This window comes from Astatotilapia calliptera, chromosome 11 (assembly GCF_900246225.1).
Source record: "Astatotilapia calliptera chromosome 11, fAstCal1.2, whole genome shotgun sequence".
Taxonomy (NCBI): Eukaryota; Metazoa; Chordata; class Actinopteri; order Cichliformes; family Cichlidae; genus Astatotilapia; species Astatotilapia calliptera.
This window is the reverse complement of record NC_039312.1, coordinates 33,832,511-33,851,241: the sequence shown is the minus strand read 5'-3', so window position 1 is coordinate 33,851,241 and position 18,731 is coordinate 33,832,511. Positions and strand designations below refer to the sequence as shown.

Sequence of the window (18,731 nt, the reverse complement as noted above, 5' to 3'; positions counted from 1 at the left end):
GGAAATAATCACAACCGTCACTCAATGGAAAAAATACTTTTTACTCAGCATCGCTTTAGAAAATAAATTGCATCAAAGTGTGGCTTTAATGATTTCATGATCTCACACAAATCTCATTTCAAGAACCTTTAACATTAATGGCTTTGGGTGATATCTTTAAATCTCAAGCCCTTCAAAGGATTCATGAGATCTCCACCAAGACTCGAGGAAGGCCGGAGTTTACAAAGACCTCACAGTGTGTTTGTGCATCTGTGGTTGTAGCGAGTCCTTGTTACTCTGGTTCTTAATTACACCCTTGACGTTTCGATGACCTGATCTGAAGCATTATGTTGTGAATATACTGCACAACTACAGTTATCATTTCTCATCACTTTACATGTAGACATTTGACAACTACAAGATTTCTGTTAATACACATTTATACTGTAGATGTCATTTCTCTGATTGTCAGTGACTTCATGAGACACGCTGAGCATCAAACTACCTAAAAAGCACAATTCAAACCATAGTTAGGTTTACATATTTGTTTTTCTCCTGCCTGTAGCTTTTCTGTGCATCTAGCCCAGTTTTGAAGAGATATCAGACTTCTCTTCAATATGTTGAAATTAAAAGTGCCAAAAAACATTTGAAAATTCAGCATCAATGTTTCCAAAAATCATGACCGGGTCATACTACTGAGCAGTTTGATACAGGAAGTTCTTTCTTTGTACGACACTACATCTGATGCTTTCCTCACTCTGCTGGATAAACGCTGCATCTTCCACTGACGAGCAGCTCATGTCAGCTAGCTGCACGCTACTTTCGGTTGGTGGATGAAGTTAGAAAGAAAGTCGTTCCTACAAGAAACTGTTCATAAAAGGTCTGTAGATTTTTTCTGAGTACCAAGGTCATGATTTCTGGTTTGTTCAAATGCATTTTCCAGTACTCTGAGCACCACAACATGAGTTGCATTATATTAACGAGAAGGCGGACATCTCTGCAGCCGTCTCCAACCCTGGAAACACCAAGACAGCATTAAAGGGCAGAGGACACAAGTTTCATTTTAGGGGTGAACTGTCCTTTTGTGGCCGAAAAATGTAAAAAATTAAACTTTGCAGAAATTGCCTCTTTTTTTTTTTTTTTTTTTAAGTATAAAAAGAAAAAACCCACACAAAAACAATACCACGACAGCTATCAAGTATCTTCCACAAATGCTTTGATATGCTTTCCACTGGAGTATAAATGAGTTAAGCTGCCAGACTAGACTACAAATCTACCTGCTGTGCATAACTGGCAAAAAGCAGTGCATGAAGCCAAAGCTACAAAGTCACACAAACCCCTCAATCTGACAGAGGTCCCAAAATCAGATCAAGGGATTTGCAAAGTCGGTAAAGCTTAGAGGAAAGAAAGAAAATTCAAAGCCCTTATGACCAGCTTTTAGGAGCAACACGGATCGGAGGACAGCTGACGGTCACAAGACTCCCATATGAAGCATGTGAGCGGGAAAAACAAAAACTGCAGATGTTGCCTCTGAAGGCACATCTGTATTTCTAATCGGTTAAACAGTCATGTCCAAAATCTACTGCAAATAGAAACAGAGCCTATTAATATATACTCTCTATATATGGCACCCAATCTATCAAAAAACAGTACCTTCTGCTGACATTCCCCCAGGTACAAAATAAACCTCTCCCATCATGTTTAAACGCACTCAAAGCCAAGAAGCACTTAACCAGACACATTACCCAATAATTCCCTTCTTTCTTTAAACATTCCAAAAACATAATGAATACATTCGTTGGGGAGCGAGCCGTGTACATATATTCATCTCAAGTACTCATTTTCTCTGTGTGCACCACAGCTGCCCGACAGCATCACATAGAAAACATATCATCACCCCGTTTGTTTAAGGCTAAGGTGAAAAAAAACAAACAAAAAACCCTGAGCTTACATCGCTTTGGCTTTCTCTGGAGACTTTTCCTACAATATTTTATCCATAAATATAGCACAACACTGCTCCAAAAAATGTTTTAGTTGTAAACATTGGCTTTAAACAAAGAATTGATCTGTTTGATGGGAAACAAACATGATTAACAAAGTCCAGAGGAGCCATCCTCCTCTCGCCTGTACGGCTGTTTTCCTGATAGGGTCCACTAGCTGTGCGTGTTGAGTGTTGACAGCCTGGCCATTAAATGTGAAACCCCGTCTCGGATCGAAGCACAAGCCCTGGTCACTGGAGCTGTGTGTGTGTGTGCGTGTGCAAGCAGAGCGGAGAACAGCACGAGCAAACAGCAAACAGCAAACATGCAGTAAAATAAGCTGAATATACAAACTTGAAAGCTATATGTGAAAATCCTACGCCCTCTGCCAAAACCTCAAAGCAAATCTAACCCGCAGAATAATCTGAATACAAAATAAGACACAATCGTATAAAAAAATAAAGACAAACATCCCGACGGTAGAAAAATCATTCTCCCCTGTGGGCTGCAGGAGGTGCTGGGTTCAGGTGAGGTGCTGTCTGGTTTTTACATGATGGAGCAGTTCTCCGGCTTCATGCGGCCCTGAGGAGGAGACGACAGGAATATTTGATTTTTGTTTAACAAAAACAACTATTTGTGTAATTCGACACCAAATGCTTCATTTGTGGTCCTGATGCTTAGAATACAGATTAATAAAGGTGACTTTTTATTGATAGTGAGTCTTTACGAGGCGTTAAAATGGGAGCTGTGGGGAAAACGAGCGCCGTGTTTCTGCACTGAAATTGTGCAGCTGAACTTTAGAAATGTCCTTTTTTAAAAGCCACATGTCTCAGTTTAAATCCGATTTCGGTTTCGCCTCTTGCTACATTATCTTCTGAAGCTTTTGGTAAATTGGGGGAAACAACCGTTAAAAGTGAAATGAAAGAAGCCGTTTGTTCAGCCCTGAAGTGGTGGAGGACTTGTGTTCACCATTCAGCATGGGTGGGCATTTCCAGGCCTCGAGGGCCGGTGTCCTGCAGGTTTTAGATCTCACCCTGGGTCAGCACACCTGAATCAAATGATTAGTTCATTATCAGGCCTCTGGAGAACTATAAGACATGTTGAGGAGGTCATTTAGCCTTTAAATCAGCTGTGTTGGATCAAGGACATCTAAAACCTGCAGGACACCGGCCCTCGAGGCCTGGAGTTGCCCACCCCTGGTCTAGAGTAACAGAGAGATTGATACAGATTGATGCATGTTCAAAGTCTCCATAAGCTTACTCTGCTCCACCACCACCACCACCTCCTACCTGCATCTAGGATTCTGCTCATGTTTGATGTTTGGGAATCTGTCAAAATGCAGCGCAAACCAAAAATTTTCTGCGACTCTAAACTGCACTTTGTATCATAAAACAGTTCTTGGGAAATAGAGAGAGGGAGTATTTGCAATCTTGGATCCCATTTAAACTCCAATTTTGTTGATTAGTAATTAAATTAACTGCAGATGCCACACGCCAAAAGTCTGTTTCAGATGCTTAAACATCTTACAGTACAGAACTCCAAAACATGTGGAACATCTGGGCATTATTGTGCAACAGGAAACTCTAAATTTATAGATGAATAAGCAAAAAAACCCACACATGTTGTCCGTTTTCTGTGCGTAGTCGCCGCCAACAATTTTAATCACTAATAGAACCAAATATTATACGCTTTGATCCTAAAACACAGTTATTAATGATGCTGTATAATTGCTGCAGGGATGTTTTGACTGTGGAGTACCTGTCTGGGCTCATTGGTGCCCATGAAGTAGGAATGTCCTGGGAGGCCTTCAGCTAGACTGCTGCAACCACCGGCGCGCTCCTTCGGCTGCCCGCAGGAGTCGCACATCACCTTGCGGCTGCGCAGGTTGTACTCGTTGTCTGCGCCGCTTGTGCTGTGAGCTCCCTGCAGAGGGCGGCACACATCAGTTACTCAACTGCTGCTTAACTGCTTAGTGGTCAGGTTACTATAGACTGTATATAAAAGATGGGCAGAGTGTTCAGGTCTGAAAAGTGAAGCTTAAGCCTTAAACCTGCATCCGGTCAGCAGGGGGCGCCTCCTCTGGTCGCAACAGGAAGTCGGATTGTTTTGAGTCTTATTTTATGATCTCGGTATTGTTTATTACATCATTTTTAAAATTAATACAGAATAAAAGAAGGTGGGGTTAAAGGCGTGGCAGCTTTGAGTAACATGCTGAACAGAGTAACACAGGAGGAATTTACCATGTCATCATCTTCATCATCGTCACGGAACAGGGTACGGGTCACTTTCCTCATGGCCATTTCCTGATGGCAAATCAAATAAACTCAAGTCAGACACTGCAGTTAAAAAGAAGAAGAAAACTTTACAATACAAAGTGAGTGAAGTCGGACCTCTCCATTAGCACTGATGAGGGAGGTCTGCAGCAGGTCGCCAGTACCCCAAGAGCTCTGGCTCTTCCACACCAGGTCAGTGGGTGGGTTGTGGGTTCCACCACCAGATGCAGCCCAGACCTGTAAAAGTCAAACATCAGAGAATTTGTAAACTGCACTGAACCAGTGAAGGACTGAAAAAGGAAGCAAAAGGAATATCTGCCAGTTATTTTGTGCTTTTTGAGGTGATCATCTCAGTCAAATTTCTACTTGTCTTGATTTTCCTTTGATACATTTACACTCGTTGAAAACTGAAATACAACTTTACTGTTTTGGGGCTTTTATCGATTGTGTTTGCAACAACAACTGCTGGCTGTTTGTAACCATGATGGATTCCACGTGTGTCACCCATTCTGCTCATTTTCAGCTCCATAATTCTTATTCTTCAACTCCGCCAGAGAAGCTTTCGACGATTTCCAGCTTAACACGTATTTAATCTCATATTGAGCTTTTTGGTGCAGACCTTCATTTCATGCATGCACCAGTTTGTCCTTATATCACTTTGTTTTTATTTCATTTATACACAACTGGTCTCTCTAAACTGCTAAAATGTTTGTGAAGCATTAAACAGAAATTCTTGTGTTGACATTCAGTGTTTCCCATCTTTCATTTACAACATTTTGAGCCACTGGCAGGAAAGGTGAGAAGTAATTCATCACAACATGACTAAAACAAAAATGGCACCTTCGAAGCATCGCAGCATCATTAGTGTCCAAACATATTCACAGAGTCTCTAAAAAGAGGCAAAGAAAGGAAGAAGGCTTGGTGTAACGTACAGTCACAGTCCCGCCGGCCTTCAGAGTGAACTTGTGGGGAAACTTGTAGATGATTGGGGTTGAATTCCCAACCTGTCTCTTCACTTGCCAATTGCCCAGTGATTGGTCCTGCATAAGAGAAAGTTGGAGAATGATGATTAGGCAGAGTCACAAATAATTCACCTAAAGACACTGGAAATATTTTTTATAGCAGAGGTGAGGAACTCCAGGCCTCGAGGGTCGGCGTCCTGCAGGTTTTAGATGTGTCCGTGATCCAACACTAATCATTTGATTCAGGTGTGTTGACCCAGGGCGAGATCTAAAACCTGCAGGACACCGGCCCTCGAGGCCTGGAGTTCGCCGCCCATTTCGGTGTGCTTGTATAGTAATGCACAATCTCAGCTACCTCATCAGCCTTGTTGCTGAGACGGATGTATCTTCCCTCCATATCAACCTCGTCCACCGTGATGCGTCCACTGGCCGAGGCTTGCTGACTGATGCGAGTCTTGGTCACAGTGTTTCCTGTCACGCTGGAGGTCTCGCTGTCATTGTCGTTGAGGCGGCGCTTCTTTGAGACGCTCATCCCAGAGGAGTTGCGGCTGCTGGAGGCAGCGGCGGCGGAGGAGGAGTGGTGCACCCGGGTGGTCTGAGAGTGGCCTGAGCCAGAGGTCCGCGACACCGTGACTTTTGTGGGTGGAGGACTGGGTGACAGACGCAGCCTGGGGAAAGATGGTGGGAGAGGATACATACGAGGTGAGTGAGTGTGCAAATGCACCTGCTGGTTAAGTGCCAGGATTACATCCTTACTGCTCGGGTACTCCATCAAACCTCATCAGGTTAAAGACAGTCAACAGCCTCGTGTCATAATCGCCATATAATTATATCTCTCACTGATTCTGCACCTTGTTCTCCGTTTGTTTTTTTATGATATTAACAGACTGTGGTACCAATGCCAACAACACCCTGAACTCATATGGTCCCATATCGTCCTTTTTACTTTATATGTTGTATACTATAAGAAATAAAACTCGTGCCCAACACCATGAAATTATCAGAAAACTGTTTCCTGAGGTCACGGATAAAGTGAGCAGCAGGGTCATTTTCTCAAAAACCTCTATACAGTTTGCCTTGTTTTCATAATCACACATGCTGCCCCCTGCTGGCCATCAGAAATAATACAGATTTTCTACACATTATTAATAGGTTTTGTTTTTTTATTTCATATTTAGAAAAACTTTGTTTCTGGTGCAAGCTCTTCACATGTGATACAAACGGCTGCAATGAAACAGATTTATTCCAGGATGAAATGCGGCTCTAAACTCTGTCTGTTAGCAGCTCTCCACAAGAGACGCATGTCAAGACATTCAGGTCAGCCCTTCATGAGGAGGAGCCGATGAGCTGTATTGGCTGGATAGCAGTAGGTTACCTACAGCGACATAAAAGCCACATTAATTTTGATTTGTCATTAGAAAAAAAAAAACAAGCCCAAATCACATTTGAAGAATATCTGAGTTATGCTCTTCAAACTCATGAAAAACTTTCATGAAAAATCCGAGTCAAATAAGAAAATGAACAATATATAAACTGAACGAAACAAATTGAGCTCTCATGCAGATATTTGTGACTGTAAATATACTTTGGTCAGTCACGTTTCACCGGCGTTGCTGGCTGCACGCCATTAACTTTCTCTTTACCTTAGTTATGTTTTGTCCTGTCTGTCGTCTCTTTGTCCCTTTTTCCGCTTGTGTTTTCTTCTTATCCCAAACAGATGGCCGCCCTCCCTGAGCCTGTTTCTGCTGGAGCTTTCTTCCCTTTGAAAGGAAGCTTTTTTTCCCCTTCCCACTGTTGCCAAGTGTGCCCTGTGATACGAGTGGCAACCTGTCCAAGGTGTACCCCACGACCCTCCCTCTGTGGGTGTGGATAAGTACTCGGATTCCTATGTGTCCCTGAAACTCAGCTGTTGTTGGTAGTTAATTAAAGTCAATTTGGCATTTTTCTTGGTTTTTGTTTACTTTATATATCACGTCACGATGCACCTCACAACGCCCGTACTGAATGCACTGATAAACACACTTCATATTTATAATAATATTCTACTTGCATGAGTCCTTGTGATATTTGTTTCCTCCGCACAATCAGCCAACAGTCCCGCTGGGTGATGAAGTAAGGCTCGCTGTTGGCATTTCAGCTCGACCAAATGCTGCGGTGCGTGGTGAAACCATTTTTTATGGCTCTGACGAGGTGTTTAAGGGCAGGGTTTTAAAATAGAAAGAGTACTTTCCTCAAAGTTAGAAGGACTCTATTTACACCCTCGTTACGCTAAAAAAGAGAAAAAGGAAAAAAGAAAGACAAACAGCCCCAAAGCAAAAGCACCAAAAACAAAATGAACCCAAGACTGGTCCACAGGTGTCCACCTGCAGCATGGCAGTGACTCTAATTGGTTATTTATTACACTGCTTGGAGCACAGAAGTCCTCGCCGAGGTTATGGAGCACTGGGTTCAGTTTTCACTCGTTATCCCCACAAACCAATTTTTCACTGACTTGTTAGTGCTCCCTCTTTTCCCATAACAACTTCTGGCCTTGTGGGCATCTACATGGTTGTAGAGCTGTTTTACAAACAACCTCACCTCTCCTCCTCTCCCTCCAGCAGCTTCCTGTAAGCATGGATCTCCATGTCCAGGGCCAGTTTGACGTCCAGCAGCTCCTGGTACTCATCCAGCTGCTGCTGCATCCGGGCTCGGATCTCAGTGATATCCCGATCTTTGTCCTCCAGCCGTCGCCTCATCAGGTCGCGCTCGCGTGTCAGAGCCTCCTCAAGCTCCCGCGTCTTGGCCTCGCTTGCCGACAGCTGATTCAGAGAGAAGACGCACAAAGGACGCCCAGTTACATTTTCACCACTGCTTTGTCTTGGATCCGAGAAATCCACCTGATGGTTAACAATCCACTGACACGCTGCGAGTGGAAGTACCTGTTTCTGCAGCTGGCTCAGCTGGCCTGACAGGCTCTCCATTCGGATCCGGGTCTGCTGCAGCTCTTCGTGGGCAGCTCCCACCAAGCTGCTGTTCCTGTCAGCTGAATGACGGGCATTTTCCAACTGTCGGGCAGAGAGAAGAGGCAGTCAGCTCCCAGCAGGGCTCAACTACAGCAGAAAAACTACACTGCTTCAGTCTGACCTTCTTAATAAAGCTCGAATGAACAAACCCAAATAAAGTTATTTCAAAGTAATGGGATGAAGGAGCATTACTTATAAAAGAAACTAAACCACAAGGCCCGCCATAACCACGGTCACAGTAACAGGACAGTTCACCCTTTGGTCTGTAGTGCTTTAAATCCATCTGGGTTCTTTTTGTACGAGTTGCTCAGTTTTGGAAATATCAGCTGTTACAATGTTGACCTTTCCATCTAATGAATCTGAGTAACACTCAACTCGTGGGGCTGAAAAGGTAAAAAGAATGAAGTATAATAAATACGACACACACCCCACAATAATGTAACAACCAAAAAAAATGTGTCTCTTTCCTTCTATCTACCAACATCGACAGTTAAAAGCTCGCCAGCAGAGCCGCCTGATCTGTGCAGGAAGCAAACTGAGCATCTGAAAAAAACACTCCTACCTCGTGTCACACCTGGAATTCAAAGGGGATTTTTTCCCTCATAGTGTTGCACTAAAGTAACTGTTACTGACCACATGGATGTTATTTTCATATCAACAGGTGTTTTCTACAAACAGGTTTTCTTTCAACTTACTGTTAAGATCAATTTCTGCGACTGCAGAGCCCTCAGTTATCTCAGTGTGTGTGTGTGTGTGTGTGTGTGTTACAGAAATTTGTAAAGGTAAAGCTTAAAGTTGCAAATTATGTTGAAAATTGGAACATTAAAATGATTAAAATGTGATTTTTTTCAATATCACTAATAACAGAAAAGTACAATATATATATATCCATTAAATAAATTTAACTTTAATTTTTTTTAGCCCTAAGCATCTTACTGTTTTGTTCTTGGATGTCAAAGTTCATACAGGTTTGAATGTAATGTCCTGTTTTTATCTTCGTTCACAGAATCAGCAAAATCTTCTTCTACCATTTTGTAAGAAACAAACATGATCTGTTTCATAGCTAACAAAACCAAAGAGATCTAAAATCCTACAATGTGTTGCAAACGTCTCCGACACATTTCTCAGATGTTTTATTTAGTTGCTGATCAGCATGAGGATACTCCACCTCTGCCCGTGTACAGGCCACGATGTGTCATTTCTTTTAGTGTGAAAAGAAAGAAATTGTACAGTTTGGCCATAAATGTTTACATCCTGTCATAATGTTACAAGCATGAGCATCTCATCACAGGTAGATATACCCTTCCTTCTCCACAGTGATGCGATTGGTGGGTAAAAAAACAAACAAAAACAAAACAAAAAAAACAGGTTGGACCATGACAACACAGACGGAACGCCTTACAGGCCAGATAAAAAAAAAAAATGTTTCATTTCGGCTTCGCTTTTAATGAATATACTTGTACACAAAAATGAAGCATTTTGTACGCTAAGATGGTGACAAATGAATTCTTTGAATTATATGAAGTGAAAATGATGTCATACTTTGACTCTAGGTGGTGACAGAACCGTTTTCCCAGGCAGAGAGCAAATTACCTTGGAGTTGTAGGTCTTCTCGATTTCCTCCTTGTAGAGGCGGACCTGCTCCTCGTGCTGGCCTCTAAGGTCAATCAGAGCCTCAGCGAGCTTGCTGTCGAACTCCTGCTGCCGCCCGCTGTCAATCTCCACCATGCGGGTCTCAAAGCGACGCTTGGAGTCACGCAGCTCCTGCAGACAGAGGCGACGGTGTAAGATACAAACACATGTAAACTCAGAGTGGCAGTTCCCATCCTTGTTTGATTTTGTCACGCGACTTGTATGAATGATGCTCGAAAAAGACTGATCCGCACTGATGTTTGGTCCATGCACCATAAACAATAATACAGTCACCAACTGTAAAAAAAAAAAAAAACTGCCCTTGTCAATTAATGTAATTGTATTAATTAATTGGTTGCTGTGCACGAATTCTTTGTTCAGAGGGCCAACAGAAAACAAATCTCCAAGATATTCCTCATTTGGAAAAAGCACAAAATTGCCAACTTTGGGAAATGAACATTTCAGCTCTATTATGACATCATTATATCTGCTCTTTCTGTGCAGACTTCTATCTGTTCTGCATTACTAGAAGGAGAAGAAACAGCTCTGAGACAGATCTGAAGGGAAACATGCAAAAACAACAAGTAGGTGGTTGGAAGCAAATCAATATCCTGTGGAAACGATGAAAAGTAGGACAGATTACTGAGACAGCTCTGTAAAAATAGAAGTGCTAAGGTGAAGAGCGGGAACCTCGTTGTAGATGTTCTTCTGGAACTCCAGCTCCTCCTTCAGGGTCTGCAGGCGGTTCTCGGCGTCCACTCTCCTCAGCATCTCATCCTGCAGCTGCCTCTTGGCATCAGCCAAGTTTACTTCCAACTGGAAAGGACACACGAAGAGAGAAACGAGATGAGAGAAATGATTTTTAGACGAAGCATGTAAGCACACAAAAAGAGATCTAATACAGAACAAGGTCCAATCTGTGCTGCTTAATCTGTGAGCCTCTCTTAAAGAAAAACCTTTAGTTCCTTGATTTGGCCAGTAGGTGGAGCAAGGCCACAACCTCAGGAGTAACGTTCATTGATAAAACAAATAGCAAAAGATGCAATTTTGTCTGTCTCGCCTCCACATCCTCATTCATAATCAGCTGCTGGAGGGTTTACATAAAATTACCAACTCCACTGGGGTATTTCTGCTTTGAGATCAGCACCACACAGACAGCCAAAGAGGCTCTGCACTCCTCTGACTGCTGTTCAGCTGATAAATAGCTTTAAACAATCCGTGCAGGTCTGCAGATATTAAAGAGCGACTCCTGCTTTATCGGTGCAAAATGGGCAGTAAATATCCAAGCAGCCTGCACGGACATCTCTCTTCCATTTGCAAATTTCAGGCTAAGCTTCAAACCGCAGTCTACTTCTTTGCCTATCAAATCGCAGCTCAAGGGGGCGGGACAGAACGCACATTGGTGTTTGTGGGATTTTCCCCATTTGAGACCACGAATAAACCACTTCTGAGAGGTACGCTAAACCACAGGACCACGAGGCTTTCACTGTCTTTCATTAATGTAGAGGGAACTTCTTTTACTTTGATGCTAAAGCAACAGAGTAAAAGAAGAAAAAAAAAAAACTGAGCAGTAAATAACCAACAATTCAGACTCCATAAAATGAAATGTACTCGTCCTGCCCACGTTAACCATGTAAGACTTAAGTTTGGATAAAAATGTCTTTTACCTTCGCCAGCTGGGCCTTGAGGTCCTTCACCTCTGCCTCCAGGGTTCGCTTCTCCCCCAAGGCAGTGCTGAGGGCAGCATCTTTGGAGTTGAGCAGAGCTTCTAAGTCCCTCAACCTGACCAGAGCTGCCTCCAGGTCAGACTCCTTCTTGGTGTTCCTGTGACGATAAGGATGACAGGATGTCATTTATAGATTTTTTTGGTACTTTATGTGTCGTTGTTATGTATTCTAACTGTGCTCATCATATCCCTGCTGATAAATGTAATTTTATTCCCCACAGACAAGCATTTTATCAGCCTTATTGAAGCACTACAAGTGGCCGCATCCAGTACTGAGAAAAGAAGCTAATCAAAAATGCCAAAAACTGCAGTTCTGCTAACCACCACTTGAGGCTGGTCCTGAAAGTGAGTCGATCCCCACAGATTCTCATGTTGCAGAAATAAACACAAGTTAGCTCTCCATCCTCTCATCTAAACACTCACATTAGGTCTACAGCCTCTTATAATCTAAATCATTTTAAAAAGGTGCAGCTGTGTTAGAGGTGCTATATAAAACAAAGCTGCCTTGCCATCCATGGAACAGTTTTTGTAGGTGACCCAAGAAAAAGAGGAGAAATAAATAAGAGAACAAATATAAATGCTTTCTATAAATCAACTTCCACTTAGGCTATTGTCTGTATTTCAGTGGAGAAGGTGAAAGAAGGTCCTCACCACAAATCCTTCCATGTAACAGAAGGTCACAGGCATAACATTAAATCCAACATATTTTTTTATTAGGCCATTTATTTCTCTATGTATTTATTTAGCTGTCGACTGGTTTATTACCCTCCATCAGTCCATCAGTTAATGTATTTGGTAACTTGCAGTATAGATTTCCTGTTAGCTTCCATTCAGGTTAAAATCTACAAAGTTATAAAAGGAGAATCTGTTCTTTATCTGTGCCGAGCGATAAATAGCACCAAAGTACACGGCAGTGAGAGAAGCTGTGGATGACACGCTGTGCTGTTATTGGACTCCCAAACTACACATGAACTTCTCTCTGAGACAACCTGTGGCGTTTTTAGAGAACTCGTGTTTGTTCAGAGAACTGTGTGAGGGGAAAAAGTAAAAGAAATCTTGGAACTGCCTGTGGAAAAACTATATATTTCCAGCACAACGTGAAGACAGGGGACGGGTTGGACAGAGGCTCATGCACGACTGAGGAGGAAATGGGCTCCCTATTATTCTATTTGGCCCTGTGGGCCAGGCTTCATTGTCACTAATAATGACCATCTGCTGCAGGAGAAGGCTTCCAGGCTGCTCACACAGACCTCAGAGTCCTCTAGTCATGGACTGCAGGCTGTTAGGAAAGCCAGTGTATGGAGAAGCAGGCAAAAAGACACACAGATACCCCACAGCAGAGTGAACTGATGGATATAAACTCCAAAGCAAAAATGCGTTTATGACACAGCAATCAATATCCGTTACTGCTTTCAATAAAACCCAGGACTTCTTTTTAAGAGGATGAAAGCGAAACTTTGTTTTCCTGAAAAAAAGAGCCAAAACAAACAGCAGGCCAACCGAAAAAACATGCATCACAGGCAGAAAGCGGAAAACCGAAGCGGATTTAGGAAAAAAAGAAAAAAAAGAGCCTACAAGACTGATTATGTTCAGATTTAAAAAAAAAAAATTTTAAAAAGGGAAAAAAAGAAGCAGGAGGAGGAGGAGGAGGAGGAGGGCCGCCCAGTTTCTGATGGGCCCAAATCAAATCAGCGTCCTGGCTCGGCCTGCTCACAAACACAGACATACGCAGCTCAGGGAAGAAAGCAGAGACTGATTCACACGTGCTCTTTAAATAACACTCTGGGAAAAAAATAATCATCAAAATTCTGCAGCACAACATTTTTTTATTGTTGCTCATGAACACAGCATTTCATTCTTTATGAACAGCTGAGGAATCAAAGAAGATTTTTCACTGTTTTCAGATCTGTTGGTTTTTTTGGTTTTGTTTTTAATATTAATAAAGATATTATTGAACTGAAGTGCCTGATGTTCAGACCACACATCGCTTTCTATAAACATCACAAATACTTGCTGGAGTTAAAAGCCTTGCTCATGGGCAGCTTGCCTTTCTGCCTTTCTTTGAATCAACCTCTGTTTGATATGACTGCACCAGAGTAGGAAGGAAGAACGATATCGGTTCCTGCTTATGTGTCGCAACTATTTGTCATATTTGACTTGTCAAAGAATGACTTCATGGCTCAGGTGTAGTGCAGCACAAAATGCACTATTAACACCTACAACAGTTGTTGGACCAACAAAGTTATTGCCTCATTCTGACATGTCAGTCATCACAGAGCTCCGAGCTTCTCCCACTGGACAGATTAGTAACTCGTGTAAAAAGAGACGTGACAACTGCTATAAAATGTCTTAATGGCTTATACTGTTGTGACTGTAATAACAATAATATAGCTTAACAACATGAGGAGGTGCCATGCTCCTCGAGGCTCATATACGTTTCTGGAAACTTATTTACTAAAGTCGCTGCTTTATGTTATTGTGGGATATTTTAAATTCACCGCAATGCTCATTAACATACCCAGTGCACGTCTATAAAAGAAAGAAAAATAACCCAAACATGGCTGTAATGAGAGAAGGAGACAATGAGAGGTGTGTTTTTCATTTCACTTATAAACTCATTTGTTTACAGCTGGAGATAAACATTACCAGAAAGTATGCAGCTCTTTGTCTGGATGTTAATATTTTCTCCAACAGACTGTTTTAACAGTGTGACTCTGCAGCAGACGAGTGTGTGTGTGTGTGTGTGTGTGTGTGTGTGTGTGTGTGTGTGTCTGCTGTGACATTCATTAAGGCTAATGGGCCCAGTGGATCAGCTTCAGCAGTGAATTAATGGATGGATGTGCCTCTACTGTATCAACATGCTGCTTTGCAGTTTGTATTCTCCTCGCACATAAAAGAATAAGAAAAGCTTAGAGTTAAAAGACTTGCAGGCCGGGTGTTTGATATTGTGACTTTATACTATAACTAGATTATATATGAACTGGGGTGATTGTTAAGATGTTGGGTCACCCTGTGCAGCCAAGTTGTCACAAGTCTACTGAAAGTAGTGCTCTTGTTTTGTTCTGGTTTTAATCCCTCGTAGACACAAAAGCAGGTCAGTGCTGACAGCATCCATGCTGATGTTTAAAAAAAACACAAAAAAAAAAAACAATGATGATTTTTTTTCCAGTTTGTTTTTGAGATCCTCAAAATCAAAAACTTCTTCCTTAATGTGAACAAATAATAAAAACAAAAATAATTTGACATAACAGATCCCAGGTCCCTGATATCTGTAAATGGCATTTAAATGTTGATATGAGTCAACAAAGACAATAATGGCTCGGTATATTTATAAAACGCATTCAAATAAAATGTTTGATTAAAAGGAGAAAACAGACGTTACAGAAAAAGAAAGCATTTTTAAACTTTGTACAGTTTGACTACGTCCATCTCTCCTTCCAAAGAAAGGTTCTTTCTTGCAAACAGCTCAAATTCCTGACATTCACATTCCTTCAAGCAGACACTAAATAGGGCACAGCAGGAGGGGAAAACTCAGGAGGTCACGAGCACGCTCCATCCATCATGTAACGTACGGGTCCGTGGCTTAACCTCTCAGGACCTTCCTATAAAAAGGGAGACCAGCACCAACACGGACACACATGTGGTGGTGTTGATGTTTTTATTATTACCACCCTCATTAGGTGTCCTTAATTCGTTTAGAGACTCCTCATACTGTATGGATGGAGGCATATACACTCAAACCAGGCCAAAAGGATTGTTTCTAATCAAAACAGTTCAAATGTATGTTCTTGATCACAGTTAAGTCTTGTTTGATTGTTATTGATTTAACGATGGCCCTATTTTGTCTCTGATAAGCTGACTACATGTGAATGCAGTGTCCTTTGACTTTCAGTCACATCCAGCCAAGGTGCTCAACCTAAGCTTTCAAAACGTGACCAATGGCTGATTTCACCGTGTCGCCATCTTTTATATACAGGCTGGAGATCAAAGTCTGCAGGCTAGATGTGGCAGAATGAATTTAATCCCATCTACTAGATAATCGAAAGATACCCTTCACAGGCTGAATGAAAATTTCTGCTGGTAGCACTCTGAAGCATTTCTGTACAGAAATTTCACAGTAATCCGATTGCTGCTGAGATACTTCAGTGTGAAGCAAAGTGGTGGAGTGAAAAAAACATACAGACACTCACGAGAATCCCTAATGGCTTGGGAAAACCCACTTATTTAATTACTTTATAGCAGCTTCTGTACTGTGCAACGCTTTGAGGGACTAAACCAAAAACTCACAATAGGATCGCATTCAATAACGGTTTTATTAAATGAGTATTGTCAGTGGCTTTGAACAGGGAGGTGCAAAGGTGCACATTTGTCTGCAAAACTGCAACTACTACTAATTTACTCACATTTCTCTGAACGTAAAAACTTCGAGCACAATTTCAGCTTTAAATAGGCAAAAAAGGCACGCATGTGAGGTAAAGAACGTTTGAGCCGTTTGCACTCTAACTTCACTTCCTATTATATGAACTACAAAAGAAAAAGGAACTAAGTAATTATTTTACTATAAGTCAGGAACATTAGGACGCAGGATTAAATGGCACGACTGACTCATCCCGACTACAGTTATTATAGTCAAACTCTAATCTACGTATTACAATTAGATGAAGTTAAGTGAAACAAAGAAATATATAAATAAATAAATTACATTAAATAAATAGAATGATTTTATGAACTACAAAAGGAAATTTCTTTAGTTTTAGTCTTTGTTAGTTTTGCTAAATTTTTCAAAGCGACCTGTATAAGCAGGTTCTCATGGATTCATCCCTGCTTATAAATACTGATTTGAGTGCATTATAACATCAATTCTGAACTTTTTACATTTTGCAATCTGCAGAAAAATGAAAACAATTCTATGTAGAATTTTTAAAAATGCCAAAATTTCCACTGACATGAATGAAAAGTACAACTAAAAACATTTTTAATGGTAAAAACTGAACTAAAATGAGAAAACCCATCTGGGAAATTAAGTAAAAAGAAACTGAAGTGAAAATAAAAATTGCAAATTAAATACACTCCAATAACTTTGCTCCTGGGAGGTAAGATTAAAAAATTGCTTATAGTCAAGGTGCCAAACTGAGAAGTTCTGACACACAAAAAAAAAACGAAAATATTGCAAAAGCTATTTTTCCCCCTGATGTAATCACAAAATCAAAATCACAAACTGGAATCAGAAGATTACTGCATTACAAAACGCATCTCAATGATGCGCTTCTCTGACTGGGACCTCTCCAGGATGCTGTTGCTGGATGTCTGCTAAAACAGCCAGCGGTGCCTGTGGAGGATGGAACAGCATTGGAAAACCTCATCTGTGTGGCTTTGTGGAGTTTAAGTCTTCTGCAATGCAAAAATTGCAAACATGACAGAGTACGTGCATCTGTGGACCCAACGTCTGTATATACGACCTCAGTGTGTGCTAATGTGAAATGTGCATGCCGGTCCCTCCACGTTCATGTGCGATCTGTCGTGTGTGCTCTTCATGCAGCCGTTTGCTCAGAATTACAGGTTCATATATAAATTAGACAGCAAACACATAAATATTCAATCTCTGAAGACTCAAATTGTTCTCAGGACACATGTGGAGAAACTCAGCAGTTATTTTTAAGAAACTTATAATTAATATTTACAACATCATCAGCAGGGGAATAAGCAAGGTGGTACTGATCTAACAGCTGAGCAAACAAATGCAGATTCGATTAAAATTAAAAGTTTTATATTCTGCAGAGAAAAAACAATTAGATCAAAAACTGAATTTTGTCAAGCTTTCTTCTTGTCTCTAGACAGTAAAACACTTCTTTTTATTTTATTCCACACATTAATACCTACAGCCTAAAGAAGAAGGGAAAAACATAAAATCGTAAAAAAAAAAAAAAAAAAAAATGGTATTGTTTACGTTTCAGCTCTTTGGAGGAATTTCATTACACATGATTTAAAACTGGCACATGCTGAGGCACAGAGACAAAATGGGAGCTTTTCAGTGGAGTTGGTGTGAGATGGGGGAGAGTAGGAGATGGTGGTGTGAAATGGAAATACAAAAAAAAGACTGAGACAACAAGAAAAAGAGAAAGAGGGGGAATAATGGAGACAAGAAATCTGAGGAGGAGAAGGAGGAGGAGGAATGTGTTGGCTCCGCTCCGAGCCTCGAGGATGACTCACAGCTATCTTTGTCCACCCCAGTAACAAGAAACGAACTCCGCCTCACGGAGTGAAAGAGAGAAAAAAGCCCGCCGTGTCTCTCCCTCCTCCCCTGTTTTGCTATGCCGTTGCCATGGCAACCAAGGCCTTGTCGTCAGGCCTGCTAGCGTGCACATTTCCAGCACGCTGTGGACGCAGTGGAATAAAAAGGTGTAGAGTTTTCTGTGCAGATTTTCAACACACCTCAGGACTTTGAGTGTGGTGCTTTGTTGCGTGCAGCCCCGAAGGAAAGTCTAACCTTCTATTCCTACAAGCTATGAAGGAAAAATGACTGTGACCAGAGCCAGAAAAGAGGCTATGCAAAGACCTTTATGAGGCCTATAAATCTGGAACTTAAATTTAGACATTTTATAGAAGAAACACATTTAAGTATGGAAAGGATTTGGTTTTTGTGGCGCAGTGCGCAAGATACAGCACAAGCAGTGTTTCTGTGTGTCGCTTGCAATTACTAAAAGAAGGCAGAAAGCTCAGGGACCAGAAACTAAAGCCAAAGCAGAACCTGCAGTACCTCCAACAGCCACTTGAGGCTGCTCTGGAGATTTTTTAATTTTTTTTTAAATTAACAAATTATAACCCAGCTGGGGTTAGTCAGGCATTATTATGGTTGTGAGAGTTAGCTGTCTGCTAGGCTTCAAGTCGCACTTGTACTTCTGATGTCCTTTAAAGCGCTGCTAAAACAACTTTTTGGCTTTTAATTTGGCTCCTTCGGCAGTTGGTGGGTGAGCACCAGGTAACAAAGCTAACACTTTTTATTCTATCTTTTATTTACAGTTTGTAGTGTGTAGTAAATAAAAGCTAATGCAAGTTACCCATGTGTGCAGAATGTGCTGTTTTAAGAGACAAAATATTTGAGACTGTACAACGTCATTGTCTAATCTCTCCATGAACTGAGCCGCCTTTGTTTTTCCTTCTTTGCAGTGATCTGGCAG

The 18,731-nt window shown here is 41.4% G+C and overlaps 1 protein-coding gene across 5 annotated transcripts in view; it reads right to left on the bottom strand.

The window, feature by feature from the left end:
• Window positions 1–21: 21 nt before the first annotated feature.
• LOC113032564 (lamin-A) overlaps window positions 22–18,731 on the bottom strand; it is a 39,573-nt gene continuing 20,863 nt past the window's right edge. For all 5 annotated transcript variants that reach the window (XM_026185555.1, XM_026185551.1, XM_026185552.1 and 2 more), the window contains 11 exons: window positions 11,495–11,651; window positions 10,518–10,643; window positions 9,789–9,959; window positions 8,112–8,237; window positions 7,771–7,991; window positions 5,549–5,861; window positions 5,164–5,271; window positions 4,349–4,468; window positions 4,199–4,261; window positions 3,717–3,881; window positions 22–2,540 (listed from right to left, as the gene is read on the bottom strand). In XM_026185555.1, coding sequence (XP_026041340.1) covers window positions 2,505–2,540; window positions 3,717–3,881; window positions 4,199–4,261; window positions 4,349–4,468; window positions 5,164–5,271; window positions 5,549–5,861; window positions 7,771–7,991; window positions 8,112–8,237; window positions 9,789–9,959; window positions 10,518–10,643; window positions 11,495–11,651 — 1,606 coding nt within the window. In that variant the 3' untranslated portion in view covers window positions 22–2,504. The remainder of the gene's footprint in view (window positions 2,541–3,716; window positions 3,882–4,198; window positions 4,262–4,348; window positions 4,469–5,163; window positions 5,272–5,548; window positions 5,862–7,770; window positions 7,992–8,111; window positions 8,238–9,788; window positions 9,960–10,517; window positions 10,644–11,494; window positions 11,652–18,731) is intronic.